The sequence below is a fragment of the Lithohypha guttulata genome (genome assembly GCF_036872675.1).
Source record: "Lithohypha guttulata strain CCFEE 5908 chromosome Unknown scaffold_11, whole genome shotgun sequence".
NCBI lineage: Eukaryota > Fungi > Ascomycota > Eurotiomycetes > Chaetothyriales > Trichomeriaceae > Lithohypha > Lithohypha guttulata.
The window spans coordinates 231,782-251,112 of NW_027042760.1; the positions used below are offsets into that span (position 1 = coordinate 231,782).

The following is a 19,331-nucleotide window of genomic DNA, read 5'->3' on the forward strand; positions in this document are numbered from 1 at the left end:
CTTGTTAATCGCTGTGACCTTCTTACGATTGCAGGAATTCCAGCAAGGCCTGATTGACCTCGTCAACGCAGATCGTCGGCAGTGCATGTGGAGCACCCGGAAACTCCTTAAGTGTTCCGTTCTTCGCCATCTTCGCTGAACGATGGCCCGTCGCTTCGATAGGCACTACTTGGTCGTCCGTGCCATGCAAAACCTGCAACCAGTTAGCAGCCTAGCATCGAAGTCAAGAGCTTTACAGAAGAGACCTCACCAGGATTGGAATATCTGCATTCTTAATGTCCTCACATGTGTCTGTCTCTGAAAAGGCTTTGACGCAGTCATACGCGCCCTTGAAACTGGTGGCCATTCCCTGCTTATACCAGCTCCAGATAAGTCCTTGACTGACATTCGCACCATCCCTGTTAAAGCCAAAGAACGGTCCAGATGGGACGTCAATGAAAAATTGAGCTCGATCCTCAACAATGGAGCTTCGGAAGGAGTCAAAGACATCCATTTCGACGCCATTTGGGTTGTCCTTTGTCTTGAGTAGCCCTGGAGCGGTCGCAGAAACAAGCACAGCTTTTGACACCCTCTTAGTGCCGTGCCGGCCTATGAATCTCGCAACTTCGCACCCACCAGTAGAGTGGCCAACCATCATGACTTTCTGAAGGTCAAGATGTTCAAATAGAGCATTGAGGTCGTCAGTGTATGTGTTCATGTCATTACCTTCCCAGGGTTGAGATGAGCGCCCATGACCGCGACGGTCATGAGCGATCACACGATAGCCTTTGTTGGCAAGGAAGAACATCTGGTTCTCCCAATCATCGGAGCTTAGTGGCCATCCATGGCTAAAGGTGACTATCTGGCCAGATTTGTTTCCCCAGTCCTTGTAATAGATCTCAGTGCCATCTTTGACGGTGATGTACGGCATATTTGTGATGAATCAGCCTGAATCTCCTGTTATCCAAGGAAAGCATTCCCGCAGGTCCTTAGAGTACAAGATCTTTTGTTTGATTATGCCTGTATTTCCCTGTCAGGATCCAGACTGGGAGCTGGGATAATTTCTCCACACTAAACTCTAGGTAGTTAGCGCCGTACAGGAACTCTACGGGTTTCTAGCAACTCAAGTTCGAGACCAAATCTTATCCTTACATCACAACTTAGCGCCACCAGTCATCTTAGACAAGAGCAAAGGTGGACTCACAAGCTTATCTATATTGATCTAAGCTTTCGACATTGCACCAACACAATTCGTCAATTTATAAATCAAGACCCACGAGTCAAGCTCATTTCTTGGCTTCGAAGCAGGAAGTGGTTAGTCTTCTGCAGCTTCAACAGCCTGGACTGCTCATGGCGTTTTGTGTTCAAGCTGAACAAAGTCGAGAAGCCTTTCATGGTCTTCTCCAGACACTCGAACTGTCAGGTTATGGCTGAGACATACTGAGCTGGAAAGACGCAGCGCAACCACCTGTGAGTGCTATAATATCACGCAGCTACTCCCTGCGGTTCTCGACTTGCAAATACTGTTCGTAAATTTGCTTTTGAACCGCAAACATGTTGCTACCTTGGGCTGTGTTCACGACAACAGCGCTCTTTTCCATCTCCGCTTGGACCATGCACATTCCAGATCTGCATCCTCGTGGTGATGTTGATATTTGCAAAGCTGTTCTCATTGCCTTGAAAGCTTCTGCCCTTTGCTCAAGTGTTGTACCGATCAAGGACGTGACCTTAACTGTAACACAAACTGAAACTGCAATCATCTCAACAACCACAGTGACTAGCTGCAGTAACTCTGCAAATCAGAAGAGATCCCCTCAACCATCATCTACAACCACAACTACAACACGACTCAGCTCGTCCACAACCTCGAAGCCAACTTCTGCTACAACAACCCCAAGAATCACTTCAACCTCATCTGCAACTACCGCTAAATCCTCCACCGTCACTCTCACATCGGCTCGATGCAGTATCAAAGGTTTACCCTCCCAAGTCAATACTTTTGCATGTGATGTCATTAAGGAAGCGTGCATCGCTTTTGTCAAACCAAAGACCAGTACAGTAAGCCAGACCCACCATATCCGTGTTCTCATCCACAATGTGACGAATCCAGATCGTACAATCCTTGCTGACAAGACTCTTCTTCTTTTTCTTCTTTAGACCACATCCCTGCTACCAGGTACCACGACCACGACGACAAAGACTGTAACAACATCATGTCCTTTGGCGTGTTCTGCCGCGCAAGTCCAGAACTGTGCCGATGGAGGCGAGGGCTGTGCTTGTTTTATAAGCATCCAAGACGGACGTCCGGTGTGTAGTGGTGGATATTCATACAACACCTCTCCTGATCCGACCATCTGTCAGACCGACGCAGATTGTGCTGGTGCTTTCGGTACGATTTGTGTTTATTATGCCGGGACTGGCGTCGTTGGCGACAGAGCCTGTGCATTCTTGGGCGGATGTACACAGTCTTCAAGTGCGAAGAGGAGTTTGGAAAAAGTATTCGAATCAGCAATGATTCGGAAATCAGTCGAGCTCCAGGCGTCCTAAAGACCATCTTCTGCTACGGAGTATAGGCGTGTTGTACCACCATTGAGCTTAGGCGGGTCCGAGTTATACTTCTCGGGTAATACATCTTCTTGTGCCTCTGGGACTCGGAGTCAAGCGACTCGACGTTGTGAATTAAGATGTGGATGATTTAGTCATTGATGCTGAGTGATTTCACCAATTCATGACTCTTTTCTGTATTGCCTGTAAGAATCTTAACGTCTTTCAATCGAAAAGGAGTCGCTAGCAATATCAGTCGCCCTCTAAAGAGCAAGGAATTACAAAGAGGTGCGTGCATATAGAGACCAGATCAATAATACGGGCTAATATTTCGTGGTGTCGACCCGTATTTTAACGGATCTTTACCGCCGGTCTACGTCTGTACCATCAGACACCTTAGCGATCATAGCCAACTAAGTTCGCAACACCGTAACGACGCACTAGGGTAACGATGCACTCCACCACTTTTCATCCTCTCTCTTTATCACTTTACCACACCACTATTTAGCCAATATGACGCGTAAATCTAAGCCTACTATCGATACTACTATCGCAGCTTACCGTTAAGGTGAATTTACGTTAATTTAAGCAGCTACGCGCGCGTACAACGTCGCGGAAGCCTTAGTACACTAAAGGCTTAATAGTAGGCTAACTCGCTAGTAAGGTTATACCTATAAGTAAATCTTATCCCCTATATAAGAGATAATACTCGTTAGATAGTCTATTAACCTTAAAGCCTACGCTTAGGTATCTACGCACGCTTAACTGCGTTCTATAGCCTCGTTAATCTTATAGACTAATAATAGCCTAGTAGTCGTTAATGAGAGTTAGATCGTAAACTTTAAGCGTCGTAACCCTTAGGTTTATACTAAGCGTAAAGTCGCCCTCGATATATAACGATCGTAAGACCTTATAAAGAGCGCTATCTAGACCTAATATAATTACCTCTCTCTTATTATACAACGTAAACACATCAAGAGACAGTATACCTAGAATGTCGATAAGATTAGTAACGTATTTAGTATTATATCTAATCAACGAGTTATAGGTAGCGTAGATATAGACTTAATATTTATCTAGACAGCAAGAGAGAGGGAGTAGGTTACTATAATTAAGTATATTAATCCTTAAGGTCGTATACTCACCCCGTTAGTTATATTTAAGGCTAAGCACGTATAAAATTAGTAGTTTATACCTACTTAGACCCTAGATTAGGCCTATACTTCGAGCAGTAATGCCTTTACGATAAACGAGATTAGTATATACTAGTTATATAAGATTTTTATACCTTAAACCACTAAAGAGTTAGCTAAGGGCGAGTGACGCCTACTTATATTAGATAGTTATAAATCTTATATTTTAATCGACTTTATATAAGCTATATACCTTAATAAGGTCTAGTACTACTATTTAATCCCCTATACCAGTTATATCTTCTAACCTCTCGATCTAGCGGTATTCTCGTCGCTTAAGCGTAAGTTTCGTACTATAATAAGTGCTAACCCGCTTATAGATAATATAGCTGTATTAAAGAAGGCGTAGTTCTTATTACACTACTAGGAGGCCTATATAAGGGCTATAACACTTATTAACTACGCTACTAGCTTTTCTACAGCTGGTATATAGCTATTTAATCCGTTAAAGGGCCTAGGGTTAAGATTTATATCTAGTACAGTTAAGAAGTTATATAATAAGCGAGCCGTTACTCCTCCGCCTACGATTATTAACTTAGACGTTATTATTATACCCTATAACCGCGCTCTTTTATTACAGGTAGTTAACATTATCTCTCGTCGCGTTACTATCGATCGAACAGTATATACTCTCTTTACTAAGACCCGTAAGGCTATTAACAGTCACTCTACTGATATAGCAGCTACTTAGCGCAAGATCTTAGCCCTTATAAAGCAGCTAGATACCTTTAAGAAGAAGTAGAAGAAAAAGTACGCTGTTAACTTAAATCTATTATTTGTTAGCCTATAAGATATCGAACGAGCTGCTAGAGCCCCTATTACACCAGCGATAACATTCTAGCCTTACCCATAGGGCGTAGGCAATCGTCAGCTACCTATAGAGATAGATAACATCCCCTTAGATCTATTTATAGCCCTAGCAGATAGATTTCGCAGCATTAACAACGTATAATAGCTATACCAATTTGACAGCAAAATTGAGTGGAGTGCGTCGTTACCCTAGTACGTCGTTACGGTGTTGCGAACTTATTATAGATACGCTTCACGATCGGACGTTGCCGCTCTCGCAGCTGCTAGCATTTACAGCCTGATAGCCATTCTCGCGCTGTTCATCCTGAACGGTAAAAACTTAGAGATACAACTCCCAATGTCGCATGGGTACGGTGCTGGATTCGGTCAAGGCACACTGCTTTCAGGGATTTAAACCACTACCAGCAAGAGGTAGCTCACTTCGATGAAGCACTATCGATTATCGGAGGTGCAGCTGTGTACGACAGGTGTCAGCAGCATAAGGTATGTTTAAAAATGCTACCGAATGGTTCATCTTACTAATACTAACTCATTAAGAAGGAACGATGAACATTTCGTTCTCGATCGCATCATCACATGTCTGAGTGACCTCAACACTACTGAATTGCGAATTTGTTTCGAAGATTGTCGTGTGGGCAAGCTGCCACGCTTCTTGAACACGCCCAGGTTGATGGAGATATCTGACGGTACGGTGAAGAGCATCGTGCACGCCGTGATAGAAGGGAAATCTCTGCTCCTGGCCCGGCTTACTGACAAACATAGAGCATCTGTCATTTTTGTGTCTCAGTAAAGCCTTGCGGTAGGGTCGACCATCCTTACATCGTTCGAGCGCGCTGACAGTGTAATCATTCAACCTCGACGCCGGTTTTTGGATAAGTTCGTGTCTCTGCAGGTAGATCGAGGTGACCACAGACACGGCGCAGTGTCTCGAGTGCAGGTGCGAGACTGGGTTGATGGTATCTGGCTACCTGAGCCGAGCCTTCGACAGCCAGTCGTCGTTCCCTGGCCACGATCATTGTACACGGAAAAGGCATGACTGGTATCATTTCGCCAACAGTATATGCCCGGCATCTGCTAGAAAGACGACCGCATATATGGTCTGTCTACCAGAGGTATCGTATAGACAGAGTTTTAGCGACCTTCTTCTAAAGATGGGTTTGAAGTCATAATTGCGGAATTCTGAGCCTCTGTCCTAGTCTTTTCGACGGGAAGCAATCGACGAAGGGAACAGTTAGTTTTAAGATAGGACCGATTCGGAACCACTTAACAAGATTTAAGTAGATAGCTAACTATACTAGTTCTCCTATTCAGATGTAAGAAGTTGCCGATAGCTCGTGGAGCGAGTAGTCACTCGACCACGATTAACTTCCTAGGGAATATCCACTTCCAAGGCTGCGTCAAGTTGTAGACCTGTGGGCATTGAGTGGTTACGGAATCCCACGCCGCCATTCTTGAAGTCTGCTATTAGACCCTCTACAGTCTCCAACTTGTCATCTAGAGGCTAGGAGGTAGCACTTTAGTAACTCGGATTGATCCAAGACTGACTATTGTAATAGTATGAATTCGTGACAACGGCCTGAGCGCGAAAATCCATGTCCCATGGTCCAGTCACTAAGGGTTAATGTTCATTCAGACTACTTTGGTAGTTGTCTAGCAATCGACCAGAGGTTGTTGGTATCCGAATCCAATCATTATTGCGACCATGAGCCCTTAGTCCTTCGTAACGTATTGTCACATTGCCACGATCAGGTTCATCGGGGCAAAGGATGTTACAGGTCCTTGGATATCCAAGTCCCTTATGTGCGGCTGTGGCTACCCTAAGCTGACCAGGATCTGGGACATACATAGAATTCGCCAGTGTGGTCGATCTGGCTGGTCCAGTCCCATCAGTCAGACCCAATGGTGTACCAATGGCGGCGGTAGCTATGAGAAGCAATCCACAAAGCTTGGCATTCACTCAATGAAAACACGTTTGGTGGCAGTGAAAGCGTTGATTAAAAATCTTCTGCTTTGCATTTGACAACATATATGTGGCATATGCGAGGCGTGCAGGCTGATGAACATACAGCCACAGCTCTTGTACCTTGCCAGGCTCTAGGTGAATGATTGGCACATGCCAGTCATTTTCAATACAGGTACAGCTACGTAAAACGCCATCTACAAAGTCGCTGCATCGCTTTAAGTCCCAATATCAATGGCGCTCACAATCAAGTCCTTCATATCCCGTATCAAACTGATACCCTCAGCAGCCATTCCGCCTTTCTCAATAATTTTATGCTTGTCCTTCTCCTCGACAAGTTTTTTTAATTTCGTGACAGGCGAGAGAGCCTTCTCGACCGAATCAACAACCTTGTTGATCGGGTCAGTAAACTTCTCGTGCCAAGCCTTTTCCATTTCGCCCATGCGTTCTGCAGCAATTGCTCTGAATTTTTGGTACTCAAGCTTGTCCTGCTCACTCTTGACTCGCACTCCGACACTCGCTTCGATCGTTGCCAAGTCCTGCATGTGCCTTTTGAGATCATCCTTTTTGTAACGATTTCTCGCGCTGATAGCAACGTTGACTAGCCCTTTAGCCACTTTGACGGCCGGCACGACTATCGTAGGAATAACATAAGGCACTGCCAAGAGACCGAGAGCACTTCCTTTCGAAACCACAATCAATGCAATACCTGCAGCAGCGAATAGAACATTGGTCACTGTCGCCGCGGTCTTTTCCCAGTTGCTCTGAGCAAGAATCGCCTTGGTAGCCTTTCTGACAGCCATCGCGTGATCAGGATCGAGACAAATTCCGTTCCTGCGAATGGCTCGCATGTAAGCCATAAAGTCATCCGCTGGATCAAAAAAGTCTTTTGCGTTGACCTTGCGTGGTCGCTTGGGAAGCGCTATTGGTTTCCTCCAATCTCCCTCACCTGCAACAATCTTGCACTGCTCGTTCAACAGATCCATAAATTCGATGTCATCTTTAGTCTGCGATTTTGGTGATTTATCTTCTGGCAGCTCGTTGAAGAATTCTAGATCTTGCTCCTCGGCTTTGGGTATGCGCTTGATTTCAGGAATATGAAGAGGATTCTTTGGAGGATGGCTATCTGAAGGATGTGGTTCATCATTCTTCAGGTTGCCATCGTCATCGGGATCAGCTTCAAAGAACTCGTGCCATCTAGCAATATCATCCTCTTCTTGCTTTAGCCTCTTCGCATTGAACTTGCTTCGCGCCACCCGGCGACTGACGGTTCCTCGCTGCTGCCAATCTTGTCTCGCTTTCTGCACGACTTCCGGTGTGGCATGTTGTCCAGCTTCGGCTTCAGGCTTATTCTTTGCGACAGGCTTGGTGGGTCTTAGTCTCGTTCTGACACGGATGGTGGTAGGTTTGATAGGAGTCGGTTTCGCGGTCCCATCTCCCGACCCCATAATGGACGACAGATGACTTCTAGGAGCTTTGCACTGTTTCTGCTACGTCAGGTAAGCCCGTTTTGAAATTTAAGGGTCCAAGATTCGTGTAGGCATATGTTAATGCAGATGTTGGACGACTGAGCTCGTATTAGCAGGTAAGACTATGACTGTGTACCTACTCGCTATGTAGTGAGTTGCTGTACTCTTCACGCATCACACGCATGTCTCTAAATTAAACTGCACGGCGCTCTGATCGACTTCGGCGGAAGTTGAGTGCGCAGCTGGTAACGAACACAGTGCTTCTTCAGGTCTGCACAGTACAATTCATCACGTACAGCTTCTCTAGCTCACATCGTGCTAGTGCTAGCAGAGCTTTGTTGAAGTAAAGTTAAGTTTGTCCCCCAGCTGAACCCTTGTGGCTGATATCTTGTCACTCAAGACTTCCAACAATGCACAGCGGTGTACCTGCTACGGGAAGGATTCGAAATGCAGCTGTTGATGGTGGAGTTCTGCAAGACACAGCCAGAGGTAGCTAACCATGTCTTGGCTGCGTCCGAGTTGTCTGCGGAACCCCAAATCTTCCAGGTCATCTTCCTCGGTACCGCAAGCTCGATCTGAATAATACGAATGGGGAAAATAGAGTGTAGAGCCGATAGAGTCCTTGCTAGAGTTATGGTAGCTTGAAAGTTTACGCTGCGATCACGATGCAAGATTAAGCGTGAAGGACGAAAGCCAGGAAAACAAATTTTGCAGAACCGTATCAAAAACTTGATGGACCAGTGCCAAGCTGGCTTCTTCGAATCACAGGTAAAGACACTCCCAGGCGTGGCGACCGCCCGTTGTGATGGTGCCAGAAAATCTGTTGCGTTTCAAGCACACACAATTGTGTCGTCAAGGGAAAAGGAATGCTCTGATGGGAATATACTCATGTTGCAGGGATTGCCATAACAGATCTTAGCGTGTGAGTAAATAGTCACCTAATAGCCACCCACGAGACCTCCCAGTCGTTGGATCTGGGATTTGTCTTACCCGCATCGACAACAAGCTGGAATTGCTTCGCGTCATGGTTGACAAAGTCACACGAAATATCCATCTTCTCACGTTCGCAAGTGTAAATAGCGCTGAAGCCTCCAAACAGATAACGTGGCTTTACGTCGAATTGTGGTGCGAAAGCTTGGCTTTTGGAATAACTTCCACTCGCTTGCTCTAGTCCGAGTGTTCCCGAGCTGATAGAATAGTCGTCTGCCTCGTGTGCGAGCCAGTTGACACCCAAGGCGACAACTTTTCCTCCGTGGTTCGCTATTGTTCGTTAGTCTTGATCGAGTTGGTGCTGGCTAGCTAGGGGTTCTTCTTACCGAATGACACTGCGCCGTAAGTTATCTCAAAGCCTTTTGTACTGGGTTTGTCTATTTGAACACATATAGCTGTGCCTGTCTGGTCATCGTTCAAGACATCAAACATATGGATGAAAGCAACAACCTTTGGAGTGTTCCTGAACGGTGTCTTAAATACAACGTTCTCTTTAACGGTCCTCTCCAAGGCTATGTCTGTCTTCGTATCCTGATAGTCTTTGCTTAAGGCACCTGTTTGAACTCTATTGTCTGCTGATTCAAACGATAAAATGTCGCACGTCGAATCCTTCTTCATGATACTGTTATCCCAGGCTTCAAAATCGATATCGTAGGTTCCTGCCCAATGGCTACTCCGAACCGCCCTTGCTCTGAGTCTATGCTTATCGTTCTGGCCAGGCGTCTTGATTCTCATGCTCTCTAGTGACAATCTGCGCAATGCCAACGTGACATTTGCTTGTGCCGTAACTGGGGCTTGAACGCGTTTTTGTGCAGTAAAAGTAGTCCAGGTATCCTGAGGCTGGACCTTCTTTGGCGTGAAAACGGGTAACAACAGTTGATATGGATCCGGTGGTGGGTGTCCATGCATGTCTTTCAGATACAACAGACTTTGATCATCGATGACAGAGCCCCCCTTCAGCTCGTCGAGCTTGAGAATGGACCAAGCAGATGGTCGATCAAATAACATGATTGATTTGTCGTTGGAGAGATCGGGGAGACCTTGCGCCTTCCCTATGATTGTCGCTAGGGGTTTGCCGCAATCCTTCTCCACTTGTGCTAGATCCCATTGACTGGACCAGGCTGAAGGTAGCTTGGCGTGAGGTCTTTTCACGTAAAGAAGCACAGGTCAGCAAGATACAGATGTCGGGGAAGACCATCACATACAAACCAAGAGCATGGCCGAACATATGTGCTGTTACTCTCGCAACTTGCTGCCGGGTCCAAACAATCTTCGAGCCCCAACCTCCTAGACAAATGTTCATGGTAGCTTTAGACTTGTCGTACTTTTGGGCTTGTGTGCCAATCGCGCTCCAGCTTGGTATACTCGGGTCAAACGATATGCGAATGTCAGCCTCTGACTCCTTGGAAACCCAATCGAAGCTGGGGAATTTCTTGTCTGTTAACTGTTTCGTCCATTCTTTGGAGGCATTTACCACCATCTCGCAGACCTCGTCGTCTATCGTTGGTTCGATGAACTTGACTCTGATCTTGGCGGAAGGATACCATGGCTTTGCTTTGTCGACATCACCAAGCTTCTCATCAATTCCATCCGCGATCTTTGCTTCGCCTGGTAGGCAGCAGAACAGCGGTGCCTTGCTCACGGTATGAGCCATGGTCCGGCATGTGAAGCTCAATGCCAAATGTACACTGTAGAGTGCCGAGAATGATGATATCAAGTCGAATAAACAGTCGCGTTTGCATCAGTAGCCACACATTCGGCGTTCATGTCAAAGGGTAAGACAAGGCACAAGATTTGCTGGCACCAACAACAGACTAGAGTACTTAGGTATGCTGCCTTGAAATTGTTATCATGAATAGAAGACTTTGCCGGACAAGCATTTGTAGATTGAGCTCAGGGTGTGGAGTGTGGAGCTTAGCTTAGCCAAATTCAATCCTTCACGTTACGCTTTCCTTTCCGGTACAAAGACGCGGCCGAATACGATGGACTTGGCTGGCCTGCCAGACTAATGCAGGTACTCGATTGAATGAGCAGTGCTTGCTGGGTGGGATATCAGGACCTCAACACAGCTGTGTAAGCTTTTGATCCTGCACACCCAGAAGTCACAATGCTGATCTAAGCTTTTCAGCCGGTAAATTTGAGCACGAGCGCTACATCCTTGCCTATATCATTGGAAACATGTCAAGTAACCTTCGAGCTATCGCATGTGGCTGAACAATGCAATTCCACTCACGATCAACTGAAAGCCTAATGTTTCCCACTGCTAAGATACACGTATCCGACGGTAACAAGGCAGGCTCCGCACAAACGTCAACCACATGCTGGTCCAGCACTCCTTCAGAGCGCTCACCAAGATGGTACAGGCTTGAGACCATCCCCATGTACGCTTGACAGACCAGCAAACAGAATCGTAGCAGTCCCATATTAGGAGGCGACACATTCTCATCATGTCGGATTTTCCCAATTCAAATGAACGGCATTACACCAGCCCAGCTGAAGGTAGCTACATCTCAACTCGTATACTGACTCATGCTGGGTTAACTATAGCATTTGCCTTGCGAAGATCAAGTGACAAGACAAGCTTGTCTTTCGATTACTCTGTTCTCGACACAACAGCACCAGACACGAATTCATCAAAATCTGGTAAGGACAAAGATGCTGGAGATATTCTCGACTCTCAACGCTGGCTCGAAAACCCAAAGGTCTTGGAATTTTCATCAGAATTGAGGGCCGTAGGAGAGGAAGCCGTTCCTGTCTATGTTCTACAAGCCTTCGATCGTTCAGATCGTCCTCTCAAGACCGTCGAGACCACAAGAGCTGATCCTTATCGTTCGACATCACTATGTTTGATGAATCCTGACACAAGCCATTTCGAGGTCACATCAGATGGCAAATACGTTTATCTTTTCCGACAGAGTCGCGCAGCTAGCGACAGCTATCTAAACAGGTTCGTGACCACTTCAACCATAGTAAAGCCCCCAATCGACAGTAATCTGCTATGTGATCGTTTCACACTTGTGGGGACCTCCCTGTTGCGTACTCTCGAGGTCAGATATCGCAGAAGTCGGCAAAAACGATTCCCTCTCAATGAAAAGGATACTTTAGCTGTAAGGGATATCGACGATATCCCTTTCTACGAACCAACTTTCAGCTTGATATTCGTTAAAGACATGCAAGATGGCAGATTCTCGGTCTTACAAACACCAACCATGACCAATGGCGTTTTCAAATGGATGATATTTGCATACTCAGTCAAGGTTCAAGATATTGTCTGCTTCACGACCGATGTTGCCATTGATGGTCTTTTTGATGTGCACGGACAGATCTACTATACCTGCGACAATGAGGAGCACGAAGAAACTTTTTCTACCACTCCCGGAGCATGTTCAGCAACGACAGACGATGGCCGTTTGTGTGAAAATGTCAAAACGGTGGTGGTACCAGCTCCTGTGAGCTCGCAGTGCAGTCTTTTGTTTCTCGCGCATCATAATCAGGCTGCCCAGAAAAGTGTCGGATCAGAGACAGCCGACAAACAAGAGTACGAGAATGGTAAGTCGATCGCAAACTTGTTTCCTAATGTCAACTGACACGAGCTCCAGAGCTGAAACTGGACAAGCCCATCGATCTGTCTGCATTACCATTCTCTGAAGGGTATACTCTGGAAGCATGGATAAGGCCATTATCCACTAAAGGCAAAAGTGATGCTGGTGAGTCAGACAAAGCCAGCGATGCAGTACAGCTTCCAGCAGGCAGTAAACGTGAGCTGTTTTCTTTGGCACCAGGACAGAAACAGACGGAGGTCATTGGGAAAGATGTTGTTAAGCAGCAAAAGTTCATCAATGTTTCTATAAACGACAAGAACCAAATATTTGTCTACATCGATGGTGCAGATCAAGCCCTAGCACAATCCGAAGCTCTCGAAACTGGTGCCTGGCACCACGTTGCGATTACATTCGCGAGTGGTAGTCCTTCGAAGCTTACTTTGATCGTCAACGGCGGGAGCTCCGCAGCATCGACTGTTGACCTTGGTCCCACCTTGAGACCGGGCTATCTCGAGACACTCATATCACAGCTGGATCCGACTAAGCCACGGTTTGAAGGGAATGTCGACGAAGTACGCCTCTGGTCGCTTCCATTGAAGCCAGCAACTGTCAAGTCTCAAATGTACACAAGAACCTGCGGCAACGAGCCATATCTCGAAGCTTGTTGGCATTTGGATGAAGGCAAGGGCTCGGATATCTTGAACTGCTCACAGAACGCGCATCACACAAGAATCACGGGCAAGTCAAATCCCGAAAGTGCGGACATAATTTGGTCCATGGCCGCGGCTCCCTTACTAGAAGCTTCAGGACTATCGCAACGTGTCATTAGGCTCAAAGGTATTGATGTTGCTGGAGGTCTTCATGCAGCCGTGTACTTTGAGCAAGTTACAGTCACCCAATCAGAGACTGCAAGCACAGAGCCATCCGCAACTCAGAAATCGACGGGTATTGCGGCAGAAACGTTACAGAAAAGTGATCACAAGCCTGAAGAAGCAAGGTCTAAGAACAAACATCCAATGAAGCGTGAAGCGAGGGTCTTACTATGCTTCGTTGCTAAGAAGGCTTCGGATCCCGGGACAGCATTAGCTACGCTTGATTTCGGTGTCATGTCGAATGGAACGCTTGCTGATTGGCCTGCAATTATTGAATGTCCAGATGTCGTGGTAACAGGAGAAAAGAAGAAATATGCTCCCATCCCTCTCATTTGGTCTGATAACCTGGGGATGGACTTGTTCGGCGGCTACCTGAACATCAAGGCTGCGCGATGTGGCATTCAAGCCCCTCAGGTGTGGGATTCTGCGACAGGGACCGTCACTATATTCTACCAAAGTCGATCCGACTCGGACAATTCTGTCTCCCATTCGAACAAAGGAAAGTTCTCTGCATTGATCTACGATATTTCTCGCGCGATTAAAACGACAAGTTTGCAATCTTTCTTTCCACACTCAAACGTTCAGGTGGCATGCAAGCTTCGTCAAGCCGATAATGTCAACATACATGTCGAGCAATCTTTGATAGCGCCTAAGACAGTTGCTGTGAATTTGACGATATCTGCAAAAACTTCGAGAGGGTTGGTGGAAGAAACCTGGGAAAGTGAGTACTATCGCCTCGGTTCGATCACAAAACAGTGTACCGTAAGCATAATCTCGATGGTAAGACAGCTGACGTTGTCTTAGACGTGCCTTCAAATATCAATCGTTTGGCAGATTTGCTGAGTGGTCGCATCTCAAACACCAAGACTAAGGTTGGCGAATTGGCAGAAGTTTTGACTGAAGTTGGTAACCTTCAATGCCACTCATCTTTGGGCAATCTACAATAACGAAATCAATAATTCTGATAGTATATAGGTCAAAGCCGAGAACAGTACTGAGTCCAATTTCAAAGTAGTGTTAGCGACACCTTTGAGTGACAACATAGAGGCAGCAAGTTGCATCGAGATTGAGGGATATCTCTCTCTAGTTCTGCGGAGTGCTCAAGCAAAAGCGACAGAACTAATTGTGGCAGTCATAAGTCAAGATGGTGCCAAGGACGAGGCACCCGATGTTGATTCTGAGGTCATGTCTTTTCCATATGACCACGACACCATGGTATTCCGCTGGGGTCAGCTTTCGGCTAATTTAACATCCGGCTCAGCCATCGTCTCGATGATTCCTTCTTCGCGTGCCAACAGCAAGGTAGTGAATGAGCAGGATATGTACGTACAGCCTGGCACCAATTTCTCAGTTCCAGTATACAAGCAGAGTCCCTCCATTGCCTCTCCACCACCAACGAGTGCATTGCAACTCAAGAACAACAATGTCTATTCTATGCTGTCAGAAGGTGTGGCCTCAACAGCAAGTGCTGGCCTCACTTTCGAGACCTGGCTCAAAGTCAATGAAGTTACCGAAAGTGTGCTCGTTGCCTATACTTCTGAGAGAAGAGCACGCTCCGAAGGTGCTACTGCGGAACAACAGACTTTCGTGCTCATGATCCCAGCATGGTCGAATAGCCAAGATGGAAGGTACGACTTGGCTGCGAACGCCAATGGAATCGTCTTTTCAATCAAGGACGAGATTCTGAAAAAAGGTCAGTGGCTGCATTTGGCCTGTTCACTACGCAACGTATTGGCATTGGGCTTGTCCGGAACTTCCCACATTGACTTTGGAAACGCATCGCAATTCAATGTACAGGATTTTTCTCTCGCTTTCACGATACAGCTCAAGGAAGCAGTTGGTCAGCAACAAATTCTCTTCACGAAAGCGTCATCTGGGAGCGACGCCACGCCCATCCAAGTGGAAATAACACATGATCAAAGGCTTCTGCTCGTGTTCTGGGCTGAAGACGAGGGTTCATCAGGAGACGCCAAGCCGAAGCGACGGACTGTTCAGTCGCCAGCTGACGATGCATCTAAATTGAATATCGGCCATACTTACAAAATCTTGATATCTCGCAAACTCGAGACTATCCAGCGGACATCTGGGAAACCTCGACAAGCTCAATGTGTTACCATGGTTGCATGGAGAGCAGATGATTCCAAAAAATTTGAGATTCTACCGCATACTGTTAAAGAGCTCGAGGACGCAGAAAATTCCAACAAGTCTCTGCTGGCCGCTGACTCAGCAGCACAAGCTTGCGGTAGCGTAGCTACTAATGAAGCAAATCTCTACCTCGGAGGTGCCCCATGGACTGGAAACGGTCTTCATGGCATTATTGGGCCTGTGCGATTCTACTCCACCAAAATCAAGGTGCCAAGTACCGTGAGCGAACTTGTCAACTTGAGTGACACAGATCACAAACTGATCGCCAACTGGTCGTTCTCGAGAAATGACACCACAGCTGTCTATGATGAAGCCTCTAATAATGATGGCAAACTCAGAGGCAATCCACAATGGACAATATCCCCTTTTGCGCCTGACCACCAGATGGTGGTATACTTGAACGGAATGCTCAAGCCGCTCAGTCATGCTGATAACCCTAGGGCGTTGAGCACTCCAGCAGGGCCACATCAACTGACGCTAGGCAATACACTCCATGGTACTGGGCAGCACTTCCGCTTCCAGTATATGACAAATGGCTTTCAAGGCGAGGTAAGTACAGTGTGGGGTCTATCTTGCATGTCCCTATCCACTGCTGGATCTCTTAAATCACGAACCCTTTTTCAGTCTTTCAGATGAACTCTTGCTAATGTATACGTAGTTTGACGAGCTTCGGATCTGGGAGACCCCTCGGACGAGACAGAACATATGTGACGCGATGTACGCTAAAATTTCGGAAATACCACCTGAGCTTGCTGTGTATCTACCGTTCGACGTCGAACAGGTCGATGAGCTTGATAATGATACAACTGGAGCTGAGATCTTGCTCGACAATTCAATGAACTGCTGGCATCTCACCCCTCTACACGAGGCTCCGATCAACAAGGTCGTTTCACAAGCATACGTCGGTCGTGATGCCATCTGTGTCCGACATGTCCACGGCAACATGGAAACAGACGATAGAGGTGCCGATACGTTTTCTTCACCCTCCGCTACCGAGTACGGGACAATGTCCACTGATGCCAACAGCAGTCTTGAAGGAAGCTATAAACGTGCATATTCATACATAGATACCAACAACCGCTGGCGACTCGACACAGGTTTCAAGATTGGTGCTGTAAGTGTGCAATGGGTCAGTCAGGTCCAAACATCCCCAACGCTCATCGGCTACATCGAAGGTGCTCCACCACTCCCACTGGAAAATTACATCGACGAGAAACACGCCCCAACAAGCTCGATCAAGTTCTCCAACTCGAGCAGCGTGCAATACTCTTATGGCCTACGCAAAGAAACTGCGACAGACTTTTCCATGAACATGACTTCAGGTATTGGAGGAAAATGGGATGTCAGTGCAGGTGTTGGCGTTCAAACTGAGGTGTCCTCTGGCAGGATCAAAGCCGGCCCAAAAACGTCTCTTGATATCTCAAACGCTGAATTCAAGAACAATTTCGTCACGATGAAAAAGCATACAAACCTCGATATGAAGATGGAAGTTTTTGGGCCGTGGAACGAGAACAGAAAGGCATATGAACTTCCAAACACTGGTTTGGCGCTTGTCGAAAGTGAGGTTGCCGACGTGTTTGCATTACGACTTAAAATGCGAGGACCAGTATCTCCTCTGATCGCATACCAGATGAGACCAAACCCTGATATCCCCAAGGATTGCAATTTGATTGCATTTGAGATCGACCCACATTATACCAAACAAGGATGTCTCAACGGCTTACATGGCCTCGATCGAGATCCGGACTATCCTCCGATGGCACAGGCACCAAAAGATGCATCGTACTTCAAACCAGCAGAAGCATATGCCCTCAAAGAAAAGATCCGTCGTGCAGAGGAAAAGCTCGCAGGTGAACATGAGCGATACTCCATCGCCGACAAAAGCCGCAAATCGCTTCCTAGTCGAGCTCATCGCAACATCTGCAACTCCTACGTCTGGACCTCTGATGGCGGAACATTTCAAGAAACTCACTCAACGATGGACTTTGTCCAGCACGAAGTCGGCGGCAACAACAGCATTCGTGCAGGCATTGGTGCCACCCTGGAAATGGAGATGAGTGTAGGATGTTTCCTCAGCAGCGTCAACGTCGATGCATTGTCCAGCTCATACGTCAATGTTATGCAAACCAAAGACCAACAAACTGAAGATGGCTTCGAACTGATCGCAGAGCTTCCTCAACCGATCAATATCCGTACAAAAGAAGTTGGAGGCAAGATGGTCAAGCGAGACGGTGCCGTCGATACGTACCGATGGATGAGTTTCTGGCTTGAACCCAGCGTAGAAGGAACCGATGCATTCTTTAAGCAGGTTGTCAATCCGCTTTGGTTGCAGGATACCACGATACCTGACGCTGCTGTCATGCGGGAGCTGGACAGTTCGTTGAAGATGCAGACTGGAAATGCGAGGACGAAGGCGTGGCGATTGTTCCATCGCGTGACGTATGTGAATAGGATAATTCCGCCGACCAGTACGGTGCCGGTGGCTACGGCGACGATGAAGGAAAATGCGGACAGTGCACTGTTGGCGGATGTGTCGTGTAATTGGTTAATGATTCAGAGGTTGGAGCCGAGGGTTAGGGGGGCGAAGACGTATAAAGAGATGGCATTGTTGGCGGAGAAGGAGGTGAAGGAGCAGTATCCTACGGTATGGGCGGATTCGAGAGTTCATCAGCAGTTGTTAGATTTGCTGGCGGCTTATATTGGTGTGAAGTGAATAGAGAATAGGGCGCCAGCGAGAACGTGACATGCGATCATGATGGGAGTTGCATGATGCTCCATCATTGGCTGCATGATACGGCTAGTGCAAAATTGTGCCTGAAACTTGCTGCTCCAAAACCGTGTTTGTTAGTCGCCTGATTGGAGTGCATGTTGATGGTTTTTCGGGGCAAATGCACTGACCACTTTTAAGCATGTATTGTGCTGCCATTGACCGCGCTGACAGGAAAATCTGAATGAACTCGCTAGGAGGCCTTTTGGGGATGCGATGCCAGGGAACTTGCGTGATAATTATCTAGCACTTTATACGGAGAAGAAGCGACGCCGGATAGCAGATTGTGATGCCAAGTTCGAAGATGAACGCTTTGCGCCTATGCACTAGGACGTTCTCAAAAGGTGACTCACTCAAGGGAGTAGATTGACGGCGGCAAGCATGGTTAGGACAAGCGAGGGTCATTGAAGCATGCAATCACATTTTCGTGATATTTGGTTACTGTGCCTCTGCTGCTGGTGGGTTTACAAAGACCCAGATGTTGGCCGGCTTTGGCGCACTTCATTGTATTTCAGCACGTTCTAGCTGCGTGTAACTGTAAGTCGCGCTCGTCAAGAACACAATTACACTTACTTACATCTCAGAAGTCATGCTCAACCAACCGTAAATAGGTTGCCGGAGCTTGAGACTCGAGAGTAGCTGCAGTACATACGTACAGTAACTCTAGTCAAAACGTCCGTTTCTTTTGGTGGTGGTGGTGGTTGTGCAGCATGCATCTCGCCTACGTCGCTCTTTCGGCCAATTTGCGTAAAATCAAGCCAGTATTGGTATTGAAAACTATCTGAGGTTAAGTTACATAGAACGGTTGACTACATGCAAAGTACTAGTAAGACTAGCGTAATATCACATTTGTTGATTCGCAGTACATTGCAGAAGTTTTGCGTGGCAGATGCCGGAGAACCGCTGTCTCCTACGGCGTATGATCACGTGCAAGAGCAAGAAGGAGGTACTTTCCATGTAAACCACTTCTAGCAACCGCCCGGAATTGGTACGGGGGCAGTTACGCTATCAGGCCTGCTCCTAAGTTCGCAACACCGTAACGACGCACTAGGGTAACGAC

General features: G+C 46.9%; 4 protein-coding genes across 4 annotated transcripts; 1 reads left to right on the forward strand and 3 right to left on the reverse strand.

Moving 5' to 3' along the window:
* Positions 1–22: 22 nt before the first annotated feature.
* On the reverse strand, positions 23–910 carry LTR64_008683 (uncharacterized protein; the record flags this gene model as incomplete). The annotated part of the gene is made up of 2 exons (XM_064902993.1): positions 23–193; positions 251–910. 2 exons carry the CDS (start codon positions 908–910, stop codon positions 23–25), a joined length of 831 nt encoding a protein of 276 aa, XP_064750645.1.
* Positions 911–6,704: 5,794 nt separating this feature from the next.
* LTR64_008684 (uncharacterized protein) lies at positions 6,705–7,934 on the reverse strand (the record flags this gene model as incomplete). The annotated part of the gene is made up of 1 exon (XM_064902994.1): positions 6,705–7,934. The coding sequence occupies one exon, from the start codon at positions 7,932–7,934 to the stop codon at positions 6,705–6,707; it is 1,230 nt and encodes a 409-aa protein (XP_064750646.1).
* Positions 7,935–8,889: 955 nt separating this feature from the next.
* LTR64_008685 (uncharacterized protein) lies at positions 8,890–10,599 on the reverse strand (the record flags this gene model as incomplete). Its single annotated transcript, XM_064902995.1, has 3 exons — positions 8,890–9,215; positions 9,272–10,089; positions 10,151–10,599. The coding sequence occupies 3 exons, from the start codon at positions 10,597–10,599 to the stop codon at positions 8,890–8,892; spliced, it is 1,593 nt and encodes a 530-aa protein (XP_064750647.1).
* A 793-nt stretch (positions 10,600–11,392) lies between these two features.
* On the forward strand, positions 11,393–18,217 carry LTR64_008686 (uncharacterized protein; the record flags this gene model as incomplete). Its single annotated transcript, XM_064902996.1, has 6 exons — positions 11,393–11,444; positions 11,493–12,494; positions 12,545–14,080; positions 14,164–14,261; positions 14,335–16,053; positions 16,163–18,217. 6 exons carry the CDS (start codon positions 11,393–11,395, stop codon positions 18,215–18,217), a joined length of 6,462 nt encoding a protein of 2,153 aa, XP_064750648.1.
* Positions 18,218–19,331: the final 1,114 nt, after the last annotated feature.